This window comes from Peromyscus californicus, unplaced genomic scaffold (genome assembly GCF_007827085.1).
Source record: "Peromyscus californicus insignis strain IS unplaced genomic scaffold, ASM782708v3 Scaffold_2__1_contigs__length_46816999, whole genome shotgun sequence".
NCBI lineage: Eukaryota > Metazoa > Chordata > Mammalia > Rodentia > Cricetidae > Peromyscus > Peromyscus californicus.
In genome coordinates, this window is record NW_026294540.1 from 34,711,237 (window position 1) to 34,733,442 (window position 22,206).

General features: G+C 49.3%; 1 protein-coding gene across 1 annotated transcript in view; it reads left to right on the top strand.

Annotated features, from left to right (window-relative positions):
* The window catches only part of Prkar1b (protein kinase cAMP-dependent type I regulatory subunit beta), a 116,617-nt gene that overhangs the window by 50,829 nt on the left and 43,582 nt on the right, over positions 1-22,206 (top strand). Inside the window, exons 5-6 of the mRNA XM_052754292.1 lie at positions 18,357-18,418; positions 19,114-19,160. Coding sequence (XP_052610252.1) covers positions 18,357-18,418; positions 19,114-19,160 — 109 coding nt within the window. The remainder of the gene's footprint in view (positions 1-18,356; positions 18,419-19,113; positions 19,161-22,206) is intronic.

The window sequence follows — 22,206 nt, forward strand, 5'->3', positions numbered from 1 at the left end:
TGGGGAGAGGGCACCTCTGTCCCAAAGAGCCCTGCGTGGCCACACTTGGAGGCTAGGCCCTTGTTCCTGGACACCTTCACACAAAGCTTTGGCACCAGGCCAGGGGATGGGTGCGAGGGCTCTTGTTTTCCCCAGACGCAGCCTCACACCATCAGCCTTTACAGTTGGCATGTGCTCCCCCAGGCAAGGGGCCAGATTAATAACGAGCAGATGAACCTGAGCTTGCCACAGTTCCCTGACGGCAGCAGCCGCAGAACGCAACGGTCATGGGTAGAATCCCCTTCTGGTGTCCACAAGCCTCAGCTGCACACTAACTTGCTGCCCTGTTGATGACCTCAGTGAGACAAGCCTCCATCTGCTTCCCATCAAGTCCCTTTGCTCTGTGTTCTCTAGACAGGCCACTTCTCCCTTATTGGCATCTCATCCACAGAGTGGGGTCTTCCTCATAGAATGGGTCTCAGCCTGCTGCCTGGGGTCTCCTATACCAACTGTGGTCTCCAGTCCTATACCAACTGGGATCTCTTGTGTAGACTGAGTCCTCCCCTCCCCCCACTGGACTGTCTTCCATGGACCATGGTCTTCCCTGCTGACTGGAGTCTCCCAGCTGGTTGGCTTTTTGCAGTACTCACCCGTTGGGAGCCAGGGTCCCCTTCTGATCAGGTCTCCTCTCTTTTCAGCAACACCTGCCATGGGATGCAGAGAGCAGAAAGCTCTGGTCTTGCCCAGGGGGCTTAGATGGCCTGGTGGGCAGGTGGATCATCTGTCTACCCTTCCAAGCCCAGACTGGCGCTTTGATACAACCTGGGAACCACTGAGTAGTTTTGCAGCCATGGAAAGAAAAGCAAGTGTCCAGTGCTTTGAGCCAGCCAGCTGTTACCACAGCTGCAGCTGTGCTTTCCCAGCCGCTGCACTTGGAGCTGGGTGTGGCAGCCATCATGGTCTAGTTGCTGGGGTCCTGTGATGGGTTTGAAGTCTGCGATGTGCTTGGAGACTGTCTCCTACCCTGGTTAGTGGTGACAGCCAGTGAGGGCAGCTGGGTTGAGAATGCCTTGATGTCTCTAGCATCTACTGTCATCAGCCATAAGTGTCCCTGTCTGCTGTGACCCCAGGGTGACACTTGGCTTCAGTGACAACACTTACGGTGATCACATGGCCTGGGATTTACAGGACACCCCATATCTCTGGAGTTGATGGTGTGTACATCTGTGATGGGATGTGGAGGGTGGCAAGCCTCCAGTCCTGATCACACGGGCTCAGATGGGCCACTGGGGAGATGATGGTGACATCGTGATAACTGTCTGGTCCCTGGAAGGGACAAGGGGCAAAGCCAAAACCCTTGAGCCTGGTTAAACTGGGGGAGAGGATAAGGCTCAGGCAGAGGTGGCCAGCACAAGTGTGCCCCTTCAGGTGAACTCTCCCATTTTATACCTGAGGCTCTGATGCAGAATTGGGGATCAGCTTATCCCAGTCACCAGCCACCTGTTGTCCCAGTAGACAAGCCAGAGGCGTTTGAACCCAACTTTAGCCCGAGGTGCTGTGGTGTCTGGTGCTCTTGGCTTGCATTTGGCAGCCCCTGGGTTTACTTTCCCTCCTTGGGCCAGAATGGCTGCCAACACCCCCGCCCCACGTCCCCAGGCAGCCTAATCTGGACTTAGCCAGCTGGTTCCTTTCTTCCTCCAAGACAGATATATTCTGGAAGAAAGATTCTTGGGAGGTGACCTCTGTTGAACCCCAGGAGCTGGCTGCTGGTGGCCTCCCACCTTGCTGACCACGTGGGACCTTTTCTGCTTGGCTCTGTACCTGGTGTCTCAGTCAGTGGTGAGAAGGAGCAATGAGATTTCCAGCCCCAGCTGGGCTCCAGTGTGTGGGATGCTGGACACTACCACCATCTCTGATGGACCAAGTGCGAAAATCCAGGCACTGCTCCTGGGGCCCTCTGAGTCAAGATGCCATGTGGCTCAGACTGCTGCTCATAGAACATGACCAGTCTCTTTTGCAAAAGAAGACAGGGACCAGAGTCACCTTCCACCCAGTGCTGGGTCCCGTGGTCCATTTGTTGAATGAATGAATGAATGAATGAAGACAACTGGAAAGGCACCTCCTCTTTGGTTCCTACCATTGTTTTGCTGTTAATTTGACATAATGGGGACTATGAGTTCCTATTCAGGCCACTCATCCAACACAGTGCCTGGCTCTCTGAAAATCCTGCTAGGGCTGGGTAGGGCTCCCCCTGGTGGTTGAACTCAAATCTCCACTGGTGTTTCCCTTTCCTATCCTGGAGCCCGAGGGCTGTCCTGTGCCAGGAACTCTGTCAGGCTGGAGAGAGTTCACTATTCCGTCTGAGGAATGCTACTCTTCTTACGAAGGTGTAATTGGAAAGGTTCCATGCCCATGGAGTGGGGCTTGGTCCTCAGGGTGACAGGCAGTCCTTCCCCTCCCCACGGATGACCTTGCACCCATGTAGTGAATAGGATGGTCTCATCTTTTACAGCCTTTCTACCGGGTCCCAGCCAAGCCGTGTCACTTGTACAAAGCAAGGTTCTAGGGGAGTTGCCTCCCGTCCTCAGCCTCAGTGATCTCATCTGTAAAAGTTTGGGTATGGGGTAGAGGAGAGGTCTCTGGGTAAAGTGCAAGTCCAAGGACATGAGCAGTACTCATATCAAAGGCTGAGCATGGAGGCGTGCGCCTGGAACCCCAGCACCGGGTAGGCAGAGACAAGAGGATTCCAGGGCTTGTTGGCCAGCCAGTCTAGCAGAAGCGATGTGCTCCAGGCAAGAGAGGTTAGTAACAGTGCAAGGCTAGAAATTGTTGATTCGGTTTCTTTAAAAGATACAGGTCTGTTTGGGATGTCTATTTCTTCTTGTGTGAATTTTGGTTCTTGGGATAAAGGCATTATTGCTAGGTATGGAGAAACTTGATGCATTTGACCTTAGCTACTAAGTTTCTGGGCATAGACTTGTGGGTAATATTCCTTCATCATCCTTATAGTTTTAATGTCCATGCATCCACTGTGATAGACATTCTTTCATTTCTGATGGTAGAAATGTATGTCTTCTCCCCATTTTTTTTTTCTTGACTGGCTTGTAAGTTCCCAGGAGAGGAGTGTTGAGGAAAAGAAAGTAAGCTTTCTTGAGGATGCTAACATCCTGGAAATGGAGCAGACAAATGCCTCAAATTCTCTTTCTATTTCAGAGGAGCTGGGGTGTGTTCCTCTGAGGAGGGAGTGTGTGCCTGATGGCAACAGGATGGTCCCTGTTTTCAATGATTTCCTTGTTTTCAAGGACTTTTCTCTACTAATCCCCTATTTTCTGGTTTTACTTTTTTTTTTTTTTTTAATTTTTCTGGTACTGGAATTGAATCAAGGACCTCAAGCATTCTAGGCAGGTGCTCTACCTCTGAGCCCCACCCCTAGCCCCTCACTGGGGGATTCTAGGGAGGTGCTCTACCACTGAGCCACACCCCAGACCCTCACTGGGGGATTCTAGGCAGGTGCTCTACCACTGAGCCACACCCCAGCCCTCACTGGGGGATTCTAGACAGGTGCTCTAGCACTGAGCCACACCCCAGCCCCTCACTGGGGGATTCTAGGCAGGTGCTCTACCACTGAGCCACACCCCAACCCCTCACTGGGGAATTCTAGGCAGGCATGCTACTGTTGCACTATTTCCCCAGCTCTCTCTTTTACTTTATATTTTGAGACAGACTCTCACAAAGATGCCTGGGGTGGCCTTAAACTCACTCTGTAGCTCAAGCTGGTCTTGGATTTTCAATCCTCCCGCCACAGCCTCTTTAGTAGCTTTAAAAAAAACCAAACGCTTTCTTTCTCTGGCTGCTTTGGATTTGACTTGTTCTATGGTCATTGCCCAAGGTCGAAGCCTAGGTTATCGACCCCAGGTCTTTTCTGTTGTATACTGTAGATGTCCTTCCACGTGTGGGTTCTCCAGGGCCTCACGCACTTTGACAAAGTTGTCTTTATTTTTCATTTAGTTTCAAATCATTTTTCATGTCATCTATATTCTCCTCCTCCTATTTTTTGGCTTGTTGAGATAGGGTCTCATTCTGTAGCCCAGGCTGTCCTAGAACTCACTATATACCCAAGGCTAGCTTTGCTCTTATAGATATCCTCCTGCCTCAGCCTTCCAACGGCTAGACTCACAGACAAGAGTCACCATGCCCAGTTTTGGCTCCTTCTTTTTTTGACCTTGTGTCATTTAGAAGTCCCAGCACTTGGGGTTTTTCCCAGCATTCTAATTTCCATTTTACCTCCGCCGTGACCTAACGGTGCCCATGCGTGCTTTGCAGCTTGCGTTTACTCAGGTGTGTTTTATGGCCTGGGATGTGGCCTTGACAGTTTCATGGGAGCTGCCCCTCTGCTGTGTGAGGAAATGCTCCATAAATGCCCATTAGCCAGTTGATGGGCAGCCACTGCCCTGCTCCCGTGGGTCTTTGCTCATCTCCTGCCAGGTCTTAGCTGTATTTTCCAGTGGCTGGGAGAGAGAGGTGTTATCAACCACCACAGGGCACTACCTGCCTGCATATCTGTCAGATTTTACTTTGCAGTCCAGGGGTGTGTGTGTGTATGTGTGTGTGTGTGTGAGAGTGTGTGTGTGTGTGTGTGTGTGTGTGTGTGTGTGTGTGTGTGTACACATCTATTTGTACAGGTCTGTGTGCATAGATGTATGCATGCATGTGGAGGCCTCAGATATTGTTCCTTAGGCTGTCCACCTTGAGTTTTGAGACAGAGTCTCTCAGTGGCCTGGAACTCATGAAGTGGGCTAGAATAGCTAGTCACAAAGTTCCACAGACTTGTCTCTGTCCCCCACCCCAACCCCCATTGGGATTACAAGCATGCTCCACCATACCCAGACTTTTTTTTTTAATTTGAAGATTGATTCTGGGATTGAATTCAGATCCTCATGCCTGCAAGGCAGACAACAGTTTACTGACTGAGTCCCCCCCCCCTTTTAACTTAATAGACATGTACCACCATTCTTCACAGAGGTCTCTTTGTAGGACTTTTTAAAATAGTATATCACATACCCCATCATTTTCTTTAATGGTCCGAGCCCAGCTGTTGGGTCTGCATTAGTGTCTCATAGCTGTGACAACACCTGGGAGGACCAGCACAAGGGAGAAAAGGCTGATTTTGGCTCATGGCTTCCGTCCGCGGGCTCTGTTGATTTCAGGCCTGCGATGAAGCAGAATATCATAGAGATGAAAAGATGCTCACTGCAGGACAGTGGAGAGAAGAAATGCATGGAGGCATTTTCAGGGCAGGTCTACTGCCTCCTACTCTCCACCACCTTCCAATAATGCTGTCATGTTGTTACTGGAGTTGCTAGGAGTCGGAGCCCAGCCCTAAGAACCATAACAAGCCAGGCTCCACTACCCAACCTCAAAGGACCAGTTAGTTACACAGACAAATAGAAGGAGCCCCATTTAGAACTGGGGACAGTGGTAGGGTCCTTGCCTAGCAAGCACAAAAAGCCCCATCTTCCATCCCCTGCGTGACAGCTAACCAAAAAATGAGAAATAGAAGCACAGAAAAAGAGAGCCCCTCAATGTGGCCACCTTGGGAAGAGGAAAACAAAGGTGACCCCTCCCCAAGTCCACCTTTGAGGTCCTGATGTGAATTTAGGTTTTAATAGAAGGCAAGATATTTTGCATAGTTACGCAGTCCCGGGCAAGATGTGGTCCTGTCTATCATCATTGTCCTGGCTGTGGCCTCTTCTGCAGGGTGGTCTGTGGTCTGACAAATAGCAATATGAAACCTCTTCCAGCCTTTTTTTTTTTTTTTTTCTCCTCCCAGTGTGAGATTCCTGGGAGGAAATTCCAATTCCTTGGGCACCATTGCTTTCATGGTCTAATGGCCACAGGGAGAGGCAGAGGAGTGTCTCTTTGGAAGATCTTCATTCTTGCCAAGCTGGGTACCATATTCTGAGTGCATTATGGGATTCTCTTATGATGAAGTCAGAGCCTTCACAAGCCAATCACCGCTCAGTGATGAGCTTTTCTGGGGAGACTTTGAATTCAAACCATAAATGGGTGTTTTGAGTTGTCATGGCTACAGCAACACGGTGACAGAAGCGAGATCCCTTGCTTCTGGGCAGGGTGGGGGTGGGGAGGGTAAAGGCTACTGGTTTAAAATTGTCTTCAGCCTCCTCAACGTGCATGCACAGATTCAGAAGGTCAAGTGGGCCAGATCATCTGTGGATGCTGTGAACCTCCGTAGCCAGCACGTGGGCTAGTGACTCTGGGTGGAAGCCACAATGAGGAAGAGATACATCCAACCGTCCACCCCCAAACCCTCAATCCACAGTGGGGACTCAGGCCTGTGCCTCTTATAACCCCACAAATGCATCCCCACTCTGAATCTTGGAACTCATGGACTTCACAGTCTAGGGCCCAGAGCCAGGCACCTGGCCTTGGACAGTGTGAAGAGATCCCATAGTGCTCATGGGCAGCCTTCTGGGAGGAGGCAGCCATGCTCCACAATGTGCAGACAGCCAGGGCTGAGTTATTACTGTCCCCATAGAAGTATTTGGAAATAGAGCGAGCCTCCACCTAAACAGTGAGAGAGCCTCAATACAAGCCAGGACACCACATCTGTTGCTCTCACCAGCAGCCGAAGGCCACTTGGTCTGGGATGGCCAGTGTAAGACAGACCGACGCCACGGTGCCTGGGAGTCTGGACGCTTCCTGTCTACAGAGCATTGACTGAAAGCACAGATCAGAATGGCAGAGAGTCCTCCTTGTTTGGGTCTTTCAGAACAGTTGCCAAGGAGATGAAACTTTTAGTTGCCTCCTCTCCCTCTCTTCAGCCTCACTATCAGCAACGTTAGTGAGAAAATATGAACCAATTTTCTGCTCTCAGTGGGGGCTTTTGTAAATGGTTTCTTTCCATTGCTCACAATTGCTATTTGTTTTGGTCAGTTCACTACTGCATACACACATAGGTGTTGTTCTGTTCACTGACATCAGCCAGGGAGTGAGCACATGCCTTCACTCTGACCCCACCCCCACCAAAATGTTTAAACATTTGTTTTACTTCTTAGCTGTACTGGAGATTGGCATGTCTCAGCCTCTCATCAGAGGATTCTAGGCAGGTGCTCTACCACTGAGTCACACCCCAGTCCCTCACTGGGGGATTCTAGGCAGGTGCTCTACCACTGAGCCTCACCCCAGCCCCTCACTGGGGGATTCTAGGCAGGTGCTCTACCACTGAGTCGTCTTTTTAGCCCTGTTTTTACTTTTTATTTTGAGGCAAGGTCTCAGTAATTCACCTAGGTTGGCCTTCAACTTGATCTATAGATCTTGGTGGTTATTGAACTCATAATCTTCATGCCTCAGTCTCTCAGGTATCTGTGATTATAAGCTTGTATCACCAGGCGTGGATTGGTTTAATTTTTTTTTCTAATTAAGAATTTTTTTAGATTTATTTATTTCATTTTATGTGTATGAATATTTTGCCTGCATGTATATATGTGTACCATGAGTGTGTCTGGTGCCCACAGAGGTCAGATGATGATATGGTGGTTTGAATGAGACTGACCCCCCATAGGCTCATATACTTGAATGCTTGGTTCCCAGTTGGTGGAGCTATTTGGGAAGGATTAGGAGGTGTGACCTTGTTGGAGGAGGTGTGTCACTTGGGTGTGTGCTTTGAGGTTTCAAAAGTCCATGACTGTAGCGGACTTTCTTTGGGCCACCAACCAGTTTCCAAATTGTGATATTGAGACTTATTAGTTATGAATGTTCAACCTTAGTTTAGGATTTTTTTTTTGCCAGCTCTTATAACTTAAATTAACCTGTTTCTCTTCATCTATGTTTTGCCCTGGGGCATTTTACCTTTCTTTCATTCTGTATTTCCTACTCCATGTTTTGCCGGCTGGCGGTTGCCTGACTGGCTGGCCCCAGATGTCTCCTTCTCTTTCTCCTTCATTCTCTCTTCCATCGTTCTCTTCTTTCGAGTGCAGATTCTTCCTTCTCCTTATTCCCTCTGTCCACCAGCTCTGCCTATTCCTCTACTGCTTAGCTATTGGTTATCCAGCTTTTTATTAGACCAATCAGGTGCCTTAGGAAGGCAAGGTAAAACAGCAACACATCTTTACATAATTAAGCAAATTCACCATAAACAAATGTAACATCTTTGCTTAGTTTAAATAACATTCCACAACACATGGCAATCTCAGTTCTCTCTCTCTTTCTGTCTCTCTCTCTGTCTGTCTTTCTCTGTCTCTCTCTCTCTGCTTTATGCTTGTGGATCAAGATGTAAGCTCTCTCTGCCTGCCTACAGCCTTGTTCCCACCATGATGGTCATGGACTCTAACTCTCTGAAGCCTCATATAAACTCTTCTAAAATTGCCTTGGTCATGGTGTCTTATTAAAGCAAAAGAAACTAAGACAGAAGACATCATATCCCTTGGAATTTGAGTTATGAATGGTTGTGAGCTGCCATTTGGGTTCTTGTAATTGAACCCCAGCCCTCTGCAAGAGTAACAAGTGATCTTAACTGCTGATAACTGCCAAGCTGTCTTTCCAGCTCCACCCCCTTTTTTTTTAATGAAAAAATTATTTTTAAAGTGACAGCACAGAAATGCTGTGTTCATAGTTTGGTCTATTCATTACCATGGAGGGTCTTGCATTTCATTATCTGTGATCAGTGTCATTGTATTAATCAGGGTTCTCTAGAGGAACAGAACTTATAGAATGAATATCTGTCTATCTATCTATCTATCTATCTATCTATCTATCTATCTATCATCTGTCTATCTATGGGATTTATTAGAATGGCTTACAGGCTATGGTCCAGCTAATCCAACAATGGCTGCCTCTGAATGGAAGGTCCAAGAATCGAGTAGTTGTTCAGTCCACGAGGCTAGATATCTCAGCTGGTCTTCAGTATGTGCCAGAATCCTGAAGAAGTAGTCTCTAATGCCAGTGAAGGGATGGACTTGCCAGCAAGAGTGAGAGCAAGCAGATAAAGAGAGCACACTTCCTTCTTCCATGTCTCTATATAGGTTGCCAGCAGAAGGTGTGGCCCAGATTAAAGGTAGATCTTCCCATCTCAAAAGACCCAGATTTAATGTGGATTTAATTTGGACGATTTAAATCATCTAAGTGATTTAATTAAGATATATAATTTTCAAACGATTTAATTAAGGAAAAATCCCTCACAGGTGTATCCAGCTGTTTGGGTTTTAGGTAATTCCAGATGTAGTCAAATTGACAATAGCCATCATGGTCATTGTGCTTTCATTTAAAAATTCCTTCCTTCTTTCCAACCTGACGGAGGCTGTCAGGTGTCCTGCTCTGTTACCCTCCAAGTCCCTTCGTGTAGGGTCTCTCACTGAACCTGTAGCTAGGCTGGCAGTCAGCAAACCCCAGTGATCCTGTCGTTTCTATCCCCACAGTGCTGGGGCTGTGCTTGGCTTTTTATGTGTGTGCGGTGGATTTGAACTCAAGTCTTCATTCCTGCACAGCAAGCGCTCTTACCTACTGAGTCATTTCCCTAACCCCCTCAAAGTTCCTTTCTAATTTCAGAAATGCTGTGTGTATTGATGGATATAGGGAGGGTGGCCTCCCTGGCCCCTGGCCACTGACCCCAGCCTGGGTGGGTACAGTTATGGGTGCAGGTCGAAGATGCATATTGATTGGTTGTTAGGATCTCTGAGATGTGTTCTCATTGGCTCCACAGACTTTTCTTCCTCCCCCTGCCTCCCTGGGGCTCCTGGTCCTAAGAAGGCAGCAGGACTTGTTTGCATAAAATGCAGTGGGGCGGGGAGGGGTGTTTACCTAGTGGTCCGCCTCCAAGCTTGTTGTAGTCTGCAGGCCGTTAGGAACGTGAGCTGATAAGGAAGAAAAGCCACCTGCACGGTTCCTGAGGTCTGAGGGCACAGGGATGTCATAAGCAATGGCTACATTTTGCACCCTCTGAGGTTTAACTAAAATTGTTGAAGGGAATAAATAGCTCACAAGATTTGGCCATGGACAGATACATGGTCTGTTGACCCTGCGGGGAACAGCAGGGCCTGGAGCAAATGTTTAACCTTGGGCTGAGTGCATGGCTCACATACAGCAGTAGGTCAGTGGGTGCTGTTCATGTCCACTCAGCCATGCACGTCTTCACCCATATGCGGTGGTGTGTGATCAGCAGACTTCTCTGCCTTGACAGTGTTTTCCCTTTCCATGTCTTCAGAACATTCTCAGGCCGCTCTTGCTGGTAAGAGGCGAGGTCTGTTTCCAGCCTAAGAGGTGGGTGGGACCCTCAGCACAGACTCATAGCACCAGAGGATCTGAACTTTCCTAGACTGGGGCCAAGCCTTTCCACGTGGTCTCTGGTGAATTCCATGAGGCAGGTGTGAGGTCATGGCAGACATTTGTATAGGTCATAGTATAGACACTGGAGCATACTTCCCAGGGTCAGCCTTAGTGGTCCCCTTACAATCTGCGGAGCCTCAGTTTCCATGTCTGTAAAGTGGGAGTGGTCTTGGAGCCCGAGCAGGGACGTTAAGTGAGAGACTATTAAGAAGGCTCCCCTTGGGTGGGGGTCCAAGCCTTTCTCTGTTTGTCCCCTGAGGTACAGAGGAGAGGCTTCCGCTGCTTCCTCTGTCACATGGCCAGCCCTGGCTCTCAGGATCTTCACTAAGTCTGTGGGCCTGTTTCTCCCTGCCCTCAGTTTTTCACCAACTTATCACAGTCCTTTGCTACCCTGTGAGTCCTCACACACTGGCATCCCTGTGTATGTATGTGCGTGCGTGCGTGCGTGCGTGCGTGCGTGTGTGTGTGTGTGTATGTATGTGTGTGTGTGTGTATGTGTGTCTGAGTGTGCACACGTGGAGGCTAGAAATCAACCCTTCACTTGACAGACACTGACTGAGTTAGCTAGGCTGTTTGTCCAGCCCGGCCCAGGAATGCTCCCGTGCCTCCACCTCCCGAGTGGTGGAATTACAAGCAGGAGCCAGACACAGGTCCTCACAAGCACTTTATGAGTGAACCATCTGTTCATTTCCCTGGCATCTCCTTCTGAGGTTGGAGGAAGGACCGTGGGGGCTGGGGCAGGGCAAGTGGGGGCTTTGGAGAGTGTCTTCAGGCAGGGGATTCCTGAGCCCGTCCTGACCTGAGCTGGCAGCGCCCAGGAGCCCCATCTGTGGGGAGAGGAAATGAGCAGTTCTGAGAATCTGAAGACAGGATGTAGCCGAGACGGTTCTATCTTGTGCGTGCTGTGTCTGGGGCCTGATGCTGCGTCTGTATGTTGGGACTGAAGGGCTTTCAGTTGCCCACTTTCCCCGACTCTGAGGGCAGGCAGCGGGGTGTGGCACGTGCAGATTGTGGAAGTGGGTCTGGCACACTGGACGAGTGTCAGTCAGAGGGTTGGCTTTGCACGGGCCCTCTGGCTTCTCTCCTGTGTACTAAGTTAAGGGTTTGGAGTCTGGATCACGCCTACATAGATGTGTTCTAAAATTTAAAAGTTGAGATTTTTGCCTTGGGGGTCTGGCTTGAAAAATGTTAGCTGGGTGTGGTGGTATATGTCTTCAATTCCAAGACTAGACTTGGCAAGCTGAGGCAGGGGAATCAAGAGTTCAAAGCCAGCGTGAGCTACAGAGTGAGAGATCTTGTCCCCAAAACAAAACAAAACAAAAATACACACACACACACACACACACACACACACACACACACACACACACACACACACACTCGTTGAGATTCTCCAGCATATCCTCAAAGAGTAGGCATGGCATTCTCCAAGAGGCAACTGGGTGATTTTAAAGAAATATACATAGATTCATAGATTATATGTGGAACATCACTAATACAAATAAAGAGTCTGGAGGGATGACTCAGTTGATAAAGCCAGAGGATCTGATTTTGGACCCCCAGCATTCACATAGAAGCCGGTCTGTGATTCTACAACTGGGGAGGAAGAAACACGAGGATCCCTGGGCCTCCCTGCTTATCAGCCAGATTGAATCAGTGAGGCCCAGATGAGTGAGAGACCCCCCCATCTCAAGAAAGTGAAGTGGAGGGCTGGCAAGATGGCTGAGCTTGCTGCCACACTTGACGTCCTGAATCTGATTCTCAAATCGACATGGGGAAGGAGACGAGTGACTCATGAGTGTTTTCTTCCGACTGCCTCATGCCCACTTTAGCACACATACATTTGGGCACACTCACACTCACCCATGTGGGGGCTCAGCCCAGTCTCTCTCCCCCGAGGTAGCTGTGTAGCATTATGGCATGCCATTAGGCCGACTGTTTCATTTTATTTTTATTTATTTTGAGACAGATTCTCTCAGTGTATCACTGGCTGTCTTGGAATTCACTGTATAGACCAGGCTGGCCTTAGACTCACAGAGCTCTGCGTTCTTCTGCCTCCCAAGTGCTGGGGTTGTGTTTGATTTTTTAAAATTGTGTTGCTCTGTTAGTCACTTTTTCCACTGATAGCATCATAAACATCTTTTCCCCTTATCATTGTGGATCATTGGTTTTTAATAAGTTTATTTTTTATTACGTGTGTGTGTGTGTGTGTGTGTGTGTGTGTGTGTGTGTGTGTATGCTTGTATGTGTGAGTACAGGGGCCTGCAGAAGCCAGAAGAGAACATCCTCTGGAGATGGAGTTACAGGTGGTTGTGAACCTCCTGAAATGGGTGCTGGGAACCAAACGTGGGCTGTGTAAGAGCAGCAAGTGCTCTTGACCTCAGTGTTTCTGTGACCCTGCATCATCAGTTTTTAATGATCACACGACATTACACTTTTTAGCGATATCATGACTGAAAAAAATTTGTTTTTTTGAGACAGGGTCTCACTGTGGAGCCCTAGCTGGTCTTGAACTCTCAGAGATCCACCTGCCTTTAGTCCCAAGTTCTGGGGTTAAAGGTACATGCCACCACACCTGGCCTAGTACCATGATTTTTAATCCATCCCTGACTCTGCATTCTGGACTTTGTTTAGGGTAAGGAGTATCCCAGTGTCTATTACTGGATACACACCTTTCCAAGTCATCGGATCACAGGGGTTCCTCAGTGTGGAGATGGTGGGTTCAAGGCAGGCAGTGCTGAAGCTTTTGCTGTTTGCTGTGTATGTCAAGAAAGGCTGCATTGTCTTTCTGTCCGTACACTACTCACTGTCCTTTCAATTTGCGCTCTTTCCTTAGCCCTACCCTTCTCTTTTATTCACCCACATATGCGTTGTCCATCACCCACTGTTCATTCACCCATCTACCCACCTGTCCCATCACCCACCCATGCATCCATCTGTCCACCTATCTATCCACAACTGTCCATTCCCCTGTCCACTTCGCCCATACATCTGTCTATCCACTAGCCCATCTATAATGTTTATTCACCATCCATCCATCCTGCCCTGGGTTGTCACTCCCTGCCTGGGCATCCACAAAGGAGGCCTGCTACTTCTTTGTGCTCCTGTTCTCTCTCTTATCTGGGTGAAAATGCATCATTCTAGCAACTTTCTTTTCTTCTTTTGTCTTATTCTGTAGTCTGTCCACCAATTCATCCATTTATCCATTATTCATCCATACATCCATACATCCACCCATCCATCTGTTCATCCATCCATCCACCTACCCATCTATCTGTTCACCTATCGGTATATCCATACATCTATCCATCTATCACATGTCCATCCATCTGTTTGTCCATTCTCCCATCCACTCATCTACTTACTTGTTCATTTATCTATATGTCTATCTATCCACTCATCCATCCTTCCATCACCTGTCCATACATCCATCTATTCATCTATCCATTCATTCTTTAATCCCTTCATCCATCTACTTGTCTACTCATCCTTTCATCCAGTTGTCCATCCACCCATCCATCCATCCACCCATCCATTCATCCACCCATCTATTCATCCACCCATCCACCCACCTTTCCGTATTCACCTTTACATCCCCTCCATTCCCTTATCCATTTTGGCTGAGAAGTACCAGAGCTGAGGTGTCACAGGAGAGACATTGATGGGAAACAATGGCCTAGGTACAGACAGACTCTCAAAAGGTTTGTACTCTTAGCCACAGGCTAGTGAGAGCTGGGATAAGGTTACATAGTGTTTCTAGCTTCCCTAACTGGAAGCAGAGGTCATTACCATTCCAACTTTGTTAGGACAGGTGTTCATGGGACCAGAGTTGGCCCAAAGGACTCAGGGCAGTGCTGGACTTTTGGTGCCTTTGGTGGTGATCTGATGGGCTCGTCTCCCCTGTCGGCCTGACTGATGAGCTCCCTGCACCCCAGAGCCCAGCCACTGCTGCACTGTGAGCAGCCAGTGTTGTTGACAGGGAGGGTGGGTTGATCGGGTTTCCAAATGTGAGGCTGTTTATGATTTCTGCCTGTGGCTTCAGTTGAACCCTCTCGAGGTGACTTCCAGATCAGAGTGGAAAACTGTTTTCCTTTTTACAGGCAGAGGAAGCCAGTGTCTTTTAATGCCATTAAGTGCCGAGAGAGAGGGGAAGGGATTAGGTTTGTCTGGTTGGAGGGAGGCAGGGGGAGTGGGTAGAGCCATTGACTGAGCCTGTTGAGTCTTCTTAAGGGGTGTCGGGTTTCTCAGAGGGAAACATGGCTTCTAGGCCTCTGTGGTGAGTGAGACCCAGCCTGGCTGCTCCGGTGGCATTTTTGGTGTCTCCATGTCCCCAGCTTGCTTCTGTGATGGCCATACAGTTGGGCAGTGGAGGAGACATTGGCGTATTCACAGAGATATGTGGGGTCATTCAATGATGTTTGACAAAAGGCTGCCCCAGGTAAACCTACTTTGATGTGTGCAAACATCTGCGTCTGACACTGAGAGCCAGACTCAGTGTGGGGAAGCTGTTTGTCCAGAAAACATTTTCAGTCCATTCCCGCCTTGGCCAACTCAGGCAGGAGTACAAGAGGAAGCAAGCTCCATAGAGTAGAGAGATGCGATCATAGTTATCTGCCCTCATCTTGCAGAGCTCTGGAATGTTCATCGTGGCCCACTATGTGATTACATAAACATGGGAATATCTGGAATGTCCTCAGGGCAGGGAGAGATGAATGAAAGGAGTCTTAAGAGCACAAGGGAGCTGCGTGAGCTGGCTCGCACTGTAATCCCAGCCACTAGAAAGCGGAGGTGTGAGGATCGTCACGAGTTCAAGGCCAGCCTGGGCTACAGAGTGAAACCAAAGAAGAAAAGAAAGTTGCTAGATTGGTGCACCTTCCCCAAGATAAGAGAGAACCGTGGTGCACGTAGCAGGCCTCCTTTGTGCATGCTCAGGCAGGGAGAGACAACCCAGGACAGGCTGAGGTGACGCTGACGCTGGCTACCCATCATACCCTTAGACTCAGGAAGGTGGACTCGTACATTCCAGACCTAATAACATCTCAGTGGAGAAGTGTCCGAAGCCAGGGGGGTAAAGAAGCAGCTGCCTGAGTGGGCGGGTGGGGCACACATAGGATCTGCTTCATTACTTACAGAATAAAACTATATGCATATACACATTGCTTATGTATGTGCATATATGTATACATACATATGTCTATATATTCCACCCCTGAGTATAGCTCAACGGGTATAAAGTGTGTGTTGTACAAGTGTGAGGACCTGAGTTCAAACCTCAGAATCCAAGTGCAGTAGCATGTCCTTGTAGCCTCAGCCTCAGGGAGGCAGAGACAGGAAGATATTTAGAGCTTACCAGCCAGGATGCAAGTTCAGAGAGAGATCCGGGCTCAAAAACTAAGATGGAGAGGGGCTCAGCGGGTAGGACTACTTGCTGAGTAAGCACAAGGACCTGAGTTCGAATCCCCAGCACCCACAGGAAAAGCCGGGTGTGGCAGCACATAGGCCTGTCACATCAGTCCTGTGGAGGCAGATACAAAAATGAGGTGGAGTGTGATAGAGCAGGACACCTGCTACCCTCCTCTGGCCTCCACACATGTGCAAAGGCACCTGCCCCTGCACACACATGTGCATACATACTGACCACACCACACCTCATATGTCCATACACACCATGAGGAGGGTGATTTAGGAAGAGACAGGATGTCACCCTCTGACCTCCACATGCACCCACAGACATGTGTACACACAGGCACACGTGAACGCGCACACGCACTACCCTGTGAGCCAGGGGTTATTATTTTAACGTGGGAGGAACCAAAAGGTCATTTGTTAAAGACCTGCTCTTTCTCAGACCCGTGTTTTGTGGTTTTGAGGAAATGTAGCCAGGCTGGGATGGTTCCTGCAGATACTGGAGATGCTGTGGCCAAGAAGCACCCTGTCAGGAGCCAGACATCTAGAGCTGGCCTGAGACCTGCCCACAGCTCCTTTGCGGGACTGCCTCCCTTCTCCCAGTGAGCACAGCAAACTACAAACCAAGATGTAGGTGGGGTTGGAATGAAGAGCTACAGAGAAGCATGTTTGAGAGAGAATAGCCAGGGCTTAAAAAAAAAATACAGTAACTATATATGACAATGGGTTCATTATGACATTCCCTACAGGTGTGTAAAGCATTTGGATCATATTCACCTCCTCTTACCTTCTCTTATCCCTCTCCCACACCACCTGACTTTCCTTTTCCCACTTTATCCCTCTACTGTTTTTATGTCTTTTATTCCTTTGGTGACTGGTGAGCGTCATAGAGCCCTGTACTTACAGGAGCATGGCTGAGGTGTTATCCACAGGAGCATGGACAGCTTTCCGGTGGCTATACCACTGAAGAAAATCTCCTTCCCTCCCCCATCAGCCAGTAACTATCTGAAAAGCCTCGGGGAAGGGTGGAGCTTCATGACCCTCCCCCAGCAACTATAAACTGTATAAGTCCTTAGGAAGGGGTTGGGGCCTCATTGGCCCCTCCCCTGGCAACTATTATCTGTGAATCCTCAGCAAGGGGCGTGGCCTCCTGTGTTCTTCCTTTCTCCAGGATGGAATGTTGACCAGGCTGATCTCCCACAGGTCTTGTAAAGAATTATTTATATTCCCTGAATGTTGGAACTAGAGCACGGAGCAGTCTGGATCTTTCATTTTGTATTTTCTTCCCAGATGGCTTTGTATATTTTCTGGCCAGAGAGGGCCTTTAAGTTCTCCTGAGGCTTGCCTCAATTTATCGATCTGTATACACTCCTTTCTGGACAGGGAAGTGTCCAATGTTTCCAAGCATGCACATTCCCTGACTAGGGGGTTCTGTACTTGTCCCTTAGCCTCCCCATCATCATAACATCCTCTTTGGGGGACCCAGGGACCCTGGAGAAAGGGAGGTCTCTGACGGTGGATGTGGCATATCAGGAGAGTGGGCTGGCATTCCTGACTGTTGTAGTGACTACACAGTGAGTGGCAGATTTGGGACAAGTGTGGCTGACTTGCGCCTCCCTACTGTTTCTGGTGACTCCGACAGCCTGCCCCTATTCACTCCCCTTGGCTTCTGTCCAACAGCCCATTTCACATCTGCATTTAGAAGATGAAGCCACTAGGCTGCAGGGGTGGTCCAGAGGCCACTCTGGGCTCCCCAGCTTTGGTAACTTCCAGGGGCCACGTGTTCTAGCACATCTCTGTTCTGCACATAGGGGTGCTGACTGATGTCTCATTTCTTTACATCTTTGGAGTGCTTGAGAATTAAACCCAGGCCCTTTCACATGTTAGGCAAGTGCTCTACTATTGAGCTACATCCCCAGCCCTCATATGTCATGTCTGTGTCTGGAATTATAAACATTCCTGTGACTGTAAATATTTTCCTCAAGAGGAAAAAAAACCCAAAACAAAACCAAAAGCCAACAAAATCCACATAATCAGGCTCGATGGCTTCGTCCCAACAGAATTGTATTTATTGGCATGAGAAATGTTCATAGCCTATTGTGACTTATTCTCCGAACTGGATTGTAAAAACAGTACCCATAATGTCCTTCTTTACTTGTAAGGAGCCAGTGGGGGGCTGGGGAGGTGACTCAGTTGGTAGAGTGCTAGCCTAGCATACAGAAACCCTGGATTTAATCTCTAGCACCCCATAAATCCAGGGTGGTGCCTATAATCCTAGCACTGGGGAGGTGGAGGCAGGAGGGTCAGGAGTTAAGATCATTCTTGGCTGCATAGTTTGAGGCCAGCCTGGGCTACATGACACACTGTCTCAAGAAAGCAAAAACACTCAAAGAAGCAAACAAACAGGCCGTGTGTGTCAGCTGTGTGCAGAGCACCCACATGGCTCTGAGGAGCAGGGCCGGTGAAGGCGGTAATTCCTCTTTTCACTTTGAGGGGATCTCCTCCTCGAGGCCTGCAGGCTCGATTCTGTGGGCTAAGAGGTGGTAAGTGGACAGGACTGGGTCTATGTTGTGGGAAGCAGGTTTACTTGGCGGTGTCACCTATAGCTCCCGACTGTGTTTGTTTTTCAGTGACATATTTGATGCCATGTTTCCTGTCACTCACATCGCCGGGGAAACGGTCATACAGCAAGGTATGTTCCCCATTAGACGCTCATCATCTATCCTGACCAACTTAAGGAAATGCCAGGGGTGGTGGGCGCTCGAGAAGCTGAGGCAGAAGGATTGTCATGAGTTCAAGGCCAGTCTGGGCTATGATGCGAGACTCAAAAAACAAAACAAAACAAAAACAGTATTAGGGAGGCAGAGGCAGGCGGACTTCGAGGCCAGCCTGGTCTACACAGTGAGTTCCAGGACAGCTAGGGTTACATAGTGAGACCTTGTCTCAAAACAAACGAACAGAAAGAGAGAGGGAGCGAGAGAGAGGGAGGGAAGGAGAGGAGAGGAGACAGAGAGAGGAAAAGGAGGAGGAGGAGGAGGGATGGAAAAGAAACTAATGGAACATAGCATGATGGTAGGATAAATCTGTCGTCCCAACAATTCAGGAGGCCAGGGCAGGTGGATTTTGAGTTCGAGACCAACCTGAAGAACTTACTGAGTGAAAAGAGTTCTGGGGGGATGGCTCACTGGTCGAGCCTTTGCCTGGTTGTGCATGAGGCCCTGGGTTCAATTCCTAGGAGGAGGAGAGGGGGGCTTTACACCCAGGGACCAGCATTGGGGCTGGTATTTACTTGGCACTGGTTGGAACATGTAGGTTCTTTGCCGGGTAGTCAAGAAGCTGCAACTCATTTCATTTTGCGTCTTACATCTGTTCTCTCTTTGATTGTAGGGAACGAAGGAGATAATTTTTATGTGATTGACCAAGGAGAAGTAGATGTGAGTATCCATCGTGGTTTTCGGATAGCGGGTCCTCTTTACATGCTTGGTTTGAAGACTTTACACAGCTTAGCATCGGGTCTTGCAAATGCAGGCTGAGAGCATTTTTTTTCTGAATAGATGCCTAATGTTCTGTCTGTCTGTCTGTCTGTCTATTTATTTTTGGTGCTAAGGATGAAACTCAGGGCTTCCAGCCCTCAGGTGGGTGTTCTGTTACCCACGCACCAGTTCCTCACTGGGGGATTCTAGGCAGGAGCTTTATCACTGAGCCACACCCTCAGCCTCATTTCAATTGTTTTATTTGAGAACAATAATGCATTTTGTCTAAATGATATTATAAGCCTATCAAAGTCCAGTTGGGAAAGAGAGCTGTGTCAGGCAGGTGTGGGCCAGTGGGGTTCTTGGTTGCTGCCACAGAGGGTCTGCATGGAAAGCAGCCTAAGGTGCTCTCTTCAGCTAGGTCCTGCCAGCAAATGCCACACAGGCTTACAGTGGATGGACATGATGGTCACATGGGCAGGAACTTCCATGTCTGGAGACCCTAGAGGTACCGATGTCACAGGGGGGTGACAGTCACCTTTGGTGTCAGCATGTACCCTTCCTCAGACAGCAAGCTGCACTGAGGGACTCTCAGGACAAAGGGCTCACATGTTGATAGAGCCCCCCCCCCCATAATGTTAGAAGCATCCCTGCTGCAGAGACCCCACCTGGTGCCTTCAGCCAAGTGTTCCCTCCTCCTACCTCCATGGCCACCCCTGCCCAAGCCCCCAGTGCCCTGGCTGGAGAGGCCCTGGTTTCTTTTTGTCTGACTCCTGTTCCAGAGCATGTTTCCCTGAGTTGAGGGGCCTGTTTCCTGTCCAAACCCTCTGTGGCTTTGTCTCTTTGACATTTTTTTTTTTTTTTGAGACAAGATCTCAATCTGTAGCCCCGGCTGTCTTCATGGTAGCCTTCCTGTGTCATCCTCCTGAGTGCTGTGATGGCACTCAGGAGCCACCACACCTGGCTGTTTGTCTCTCTCCGAGTCAGTCCGGGGCCGTCTCTTGCCTCCAGGAGGCTGACCACTGCTGGGCTGCCACTGGGCTTGGGTTGGTACCGTCCTTCCGGATGTCCCCTTACTTCCTTTTGCTGTCACCTGAGTACCTGCTTCTCTTTAGTGTCCCATTCCATGTCAGATCTTCAGGGTGGGTGTCGGCAGGTGCACCCTTCCCTCATAGTTCAATTGCTCCTTTGCGGCTGTTTCTATGACCCCCTTTCTTGAAGGTCTGCCTCCAGGTGGACCAGAGGACATGGACAGAGTCTCCCCAGGACATTTCAGGATCTTTAAAGTTGCTGGTCAGTTCTTAGGCCAGCCCCAGGCTTATTGCCAGGCCGGGACTCAGCATACCCACATCGTTCAAGTTAGCCATAGTTTGTGCCCACCTGTCCAAGGGGACTTGCCTTGTCCTCCATTGCCTCAGAGGTATCCAGGCCACACCCTGCCTGGTGCCCTGGGGTTAGACAAGCTATTTTGGGCCTGGCCTCTGTTCCTAACCCTCTGTCCAGCCGGGCTATTTCTGGGAAAAGCCTTTTCTGATTTCCCCAGCAGCCTGACTTTGTCCCACAATGCACTTCTGGGAACCGCATTGGCCCACCTGCTTCCGGAGCCACCACATAGGAAGTGACTCACCCTGGCGTCCAGAGAGGGGCACAGGCAGAGTTGACCTAGTGAATCTGACAGCTCAACCCCTGGGTCTGGGTCTCAGGGGACGGAGGGCGTCCTGTCTCCCCAAACAAGGAAACTGAGTTGGAGCTAGTGATCCCTGGGTTGGGAGGAGTAGCACTACTCACACTCAGCACTCAGAGGGAAATGTGAGGTGGAGGATTGAAAAACGGTTCTGACGCCAGGCTCTGCTGTGACCATGGTCACCTCCTTCTGCTGTGCTTCAGGTTCAAACAAACAAACAAACAAAACATCTGTGAAAAACCGAGTCCAGAAAACAGCTGGGTTCTTGCCCTAACCAGGTCAGGTTGGGTAGGGAGGAGAGGAGGGCTTGGTCCCTAGCAGTTTGTGGAAGTGGGTCCCAAGGACCAGTCTCTCCAGCTCTCTGTTGGAAGCGGCATTGATGGGTTGCGATGCTGAGAGTTGACTCATTTCTAATTTTTAGTTTATTGTTGTTTTGGTTTGGTTTTAAAGATGGGGATTTCATGTAGCACAGGCTGGCCTAAACTTACATGAGCCAAGGATGATCCTGAACAGTCAGTCCTGCATCCATTTCCTGAGTGCTGTGGCGGGGGTGGAACCCAGGGGTTCTGGCCTGTCCTCTAGTTTGTACCCATCGCTCCTCCCCAAGCCCTGCCTTCAGGTTACTGTCCACTTCCGGCCCCTCAAACCATCACTCACTGCCTCTTCTTCCTTCTCAAGTGTTTGCTAGCTCTTTCTCTGGGGGTGGGGGGCTTGCCAGCTCCCATAGTACCCTGGAAATAGTCAACACGAGCCTGCCCTGGGGGGTGGTTGTAGATAACAGTCATCAGGAAATTAGTAAACAGTGTCTCACACCTCTGGGCCTTGGCATTCCCGGGTTCTCTGCTGCTTATTTTTGCTCTGCCTTGTAAACTCTTACTCATCCTTCAGTACCCTCCAGGCCCAGCCCCTCTGTTTGCACCGGCATGGCACGTTAATAAATACTGACCTTAGTGAACAGACGGCCAGACCCTCCCCCAGCAGCCTGGGAGCCCATGTGGGTTCTGATCTGGGCCCATCCATCCTCCAACCCCCAAATGTGCTACTGCCCCCTTCTTCCTCCTCCTCCTTCTCCTCTTTTCTCCTCTTCTCCCTTCTTCTTCCTCCTCCATCTTTTTTTCTTCTGGGTCTCACGTATTCCAGCCTGAACTCAAACTCTTTTTTTTGTTTTTTATTAAGAATTTTTTTTTATTCATTTTACATGCCAATCACAGATCCCCTCTTCCTTCCTCCTGTCCCTCCAGACTCCCCCCCCCCCAAACTACCCCCCATTCCCTCCTACAAGAAGAAAAGGCCTTCCATGGGGAGGTACATTCAGTAGAGGCA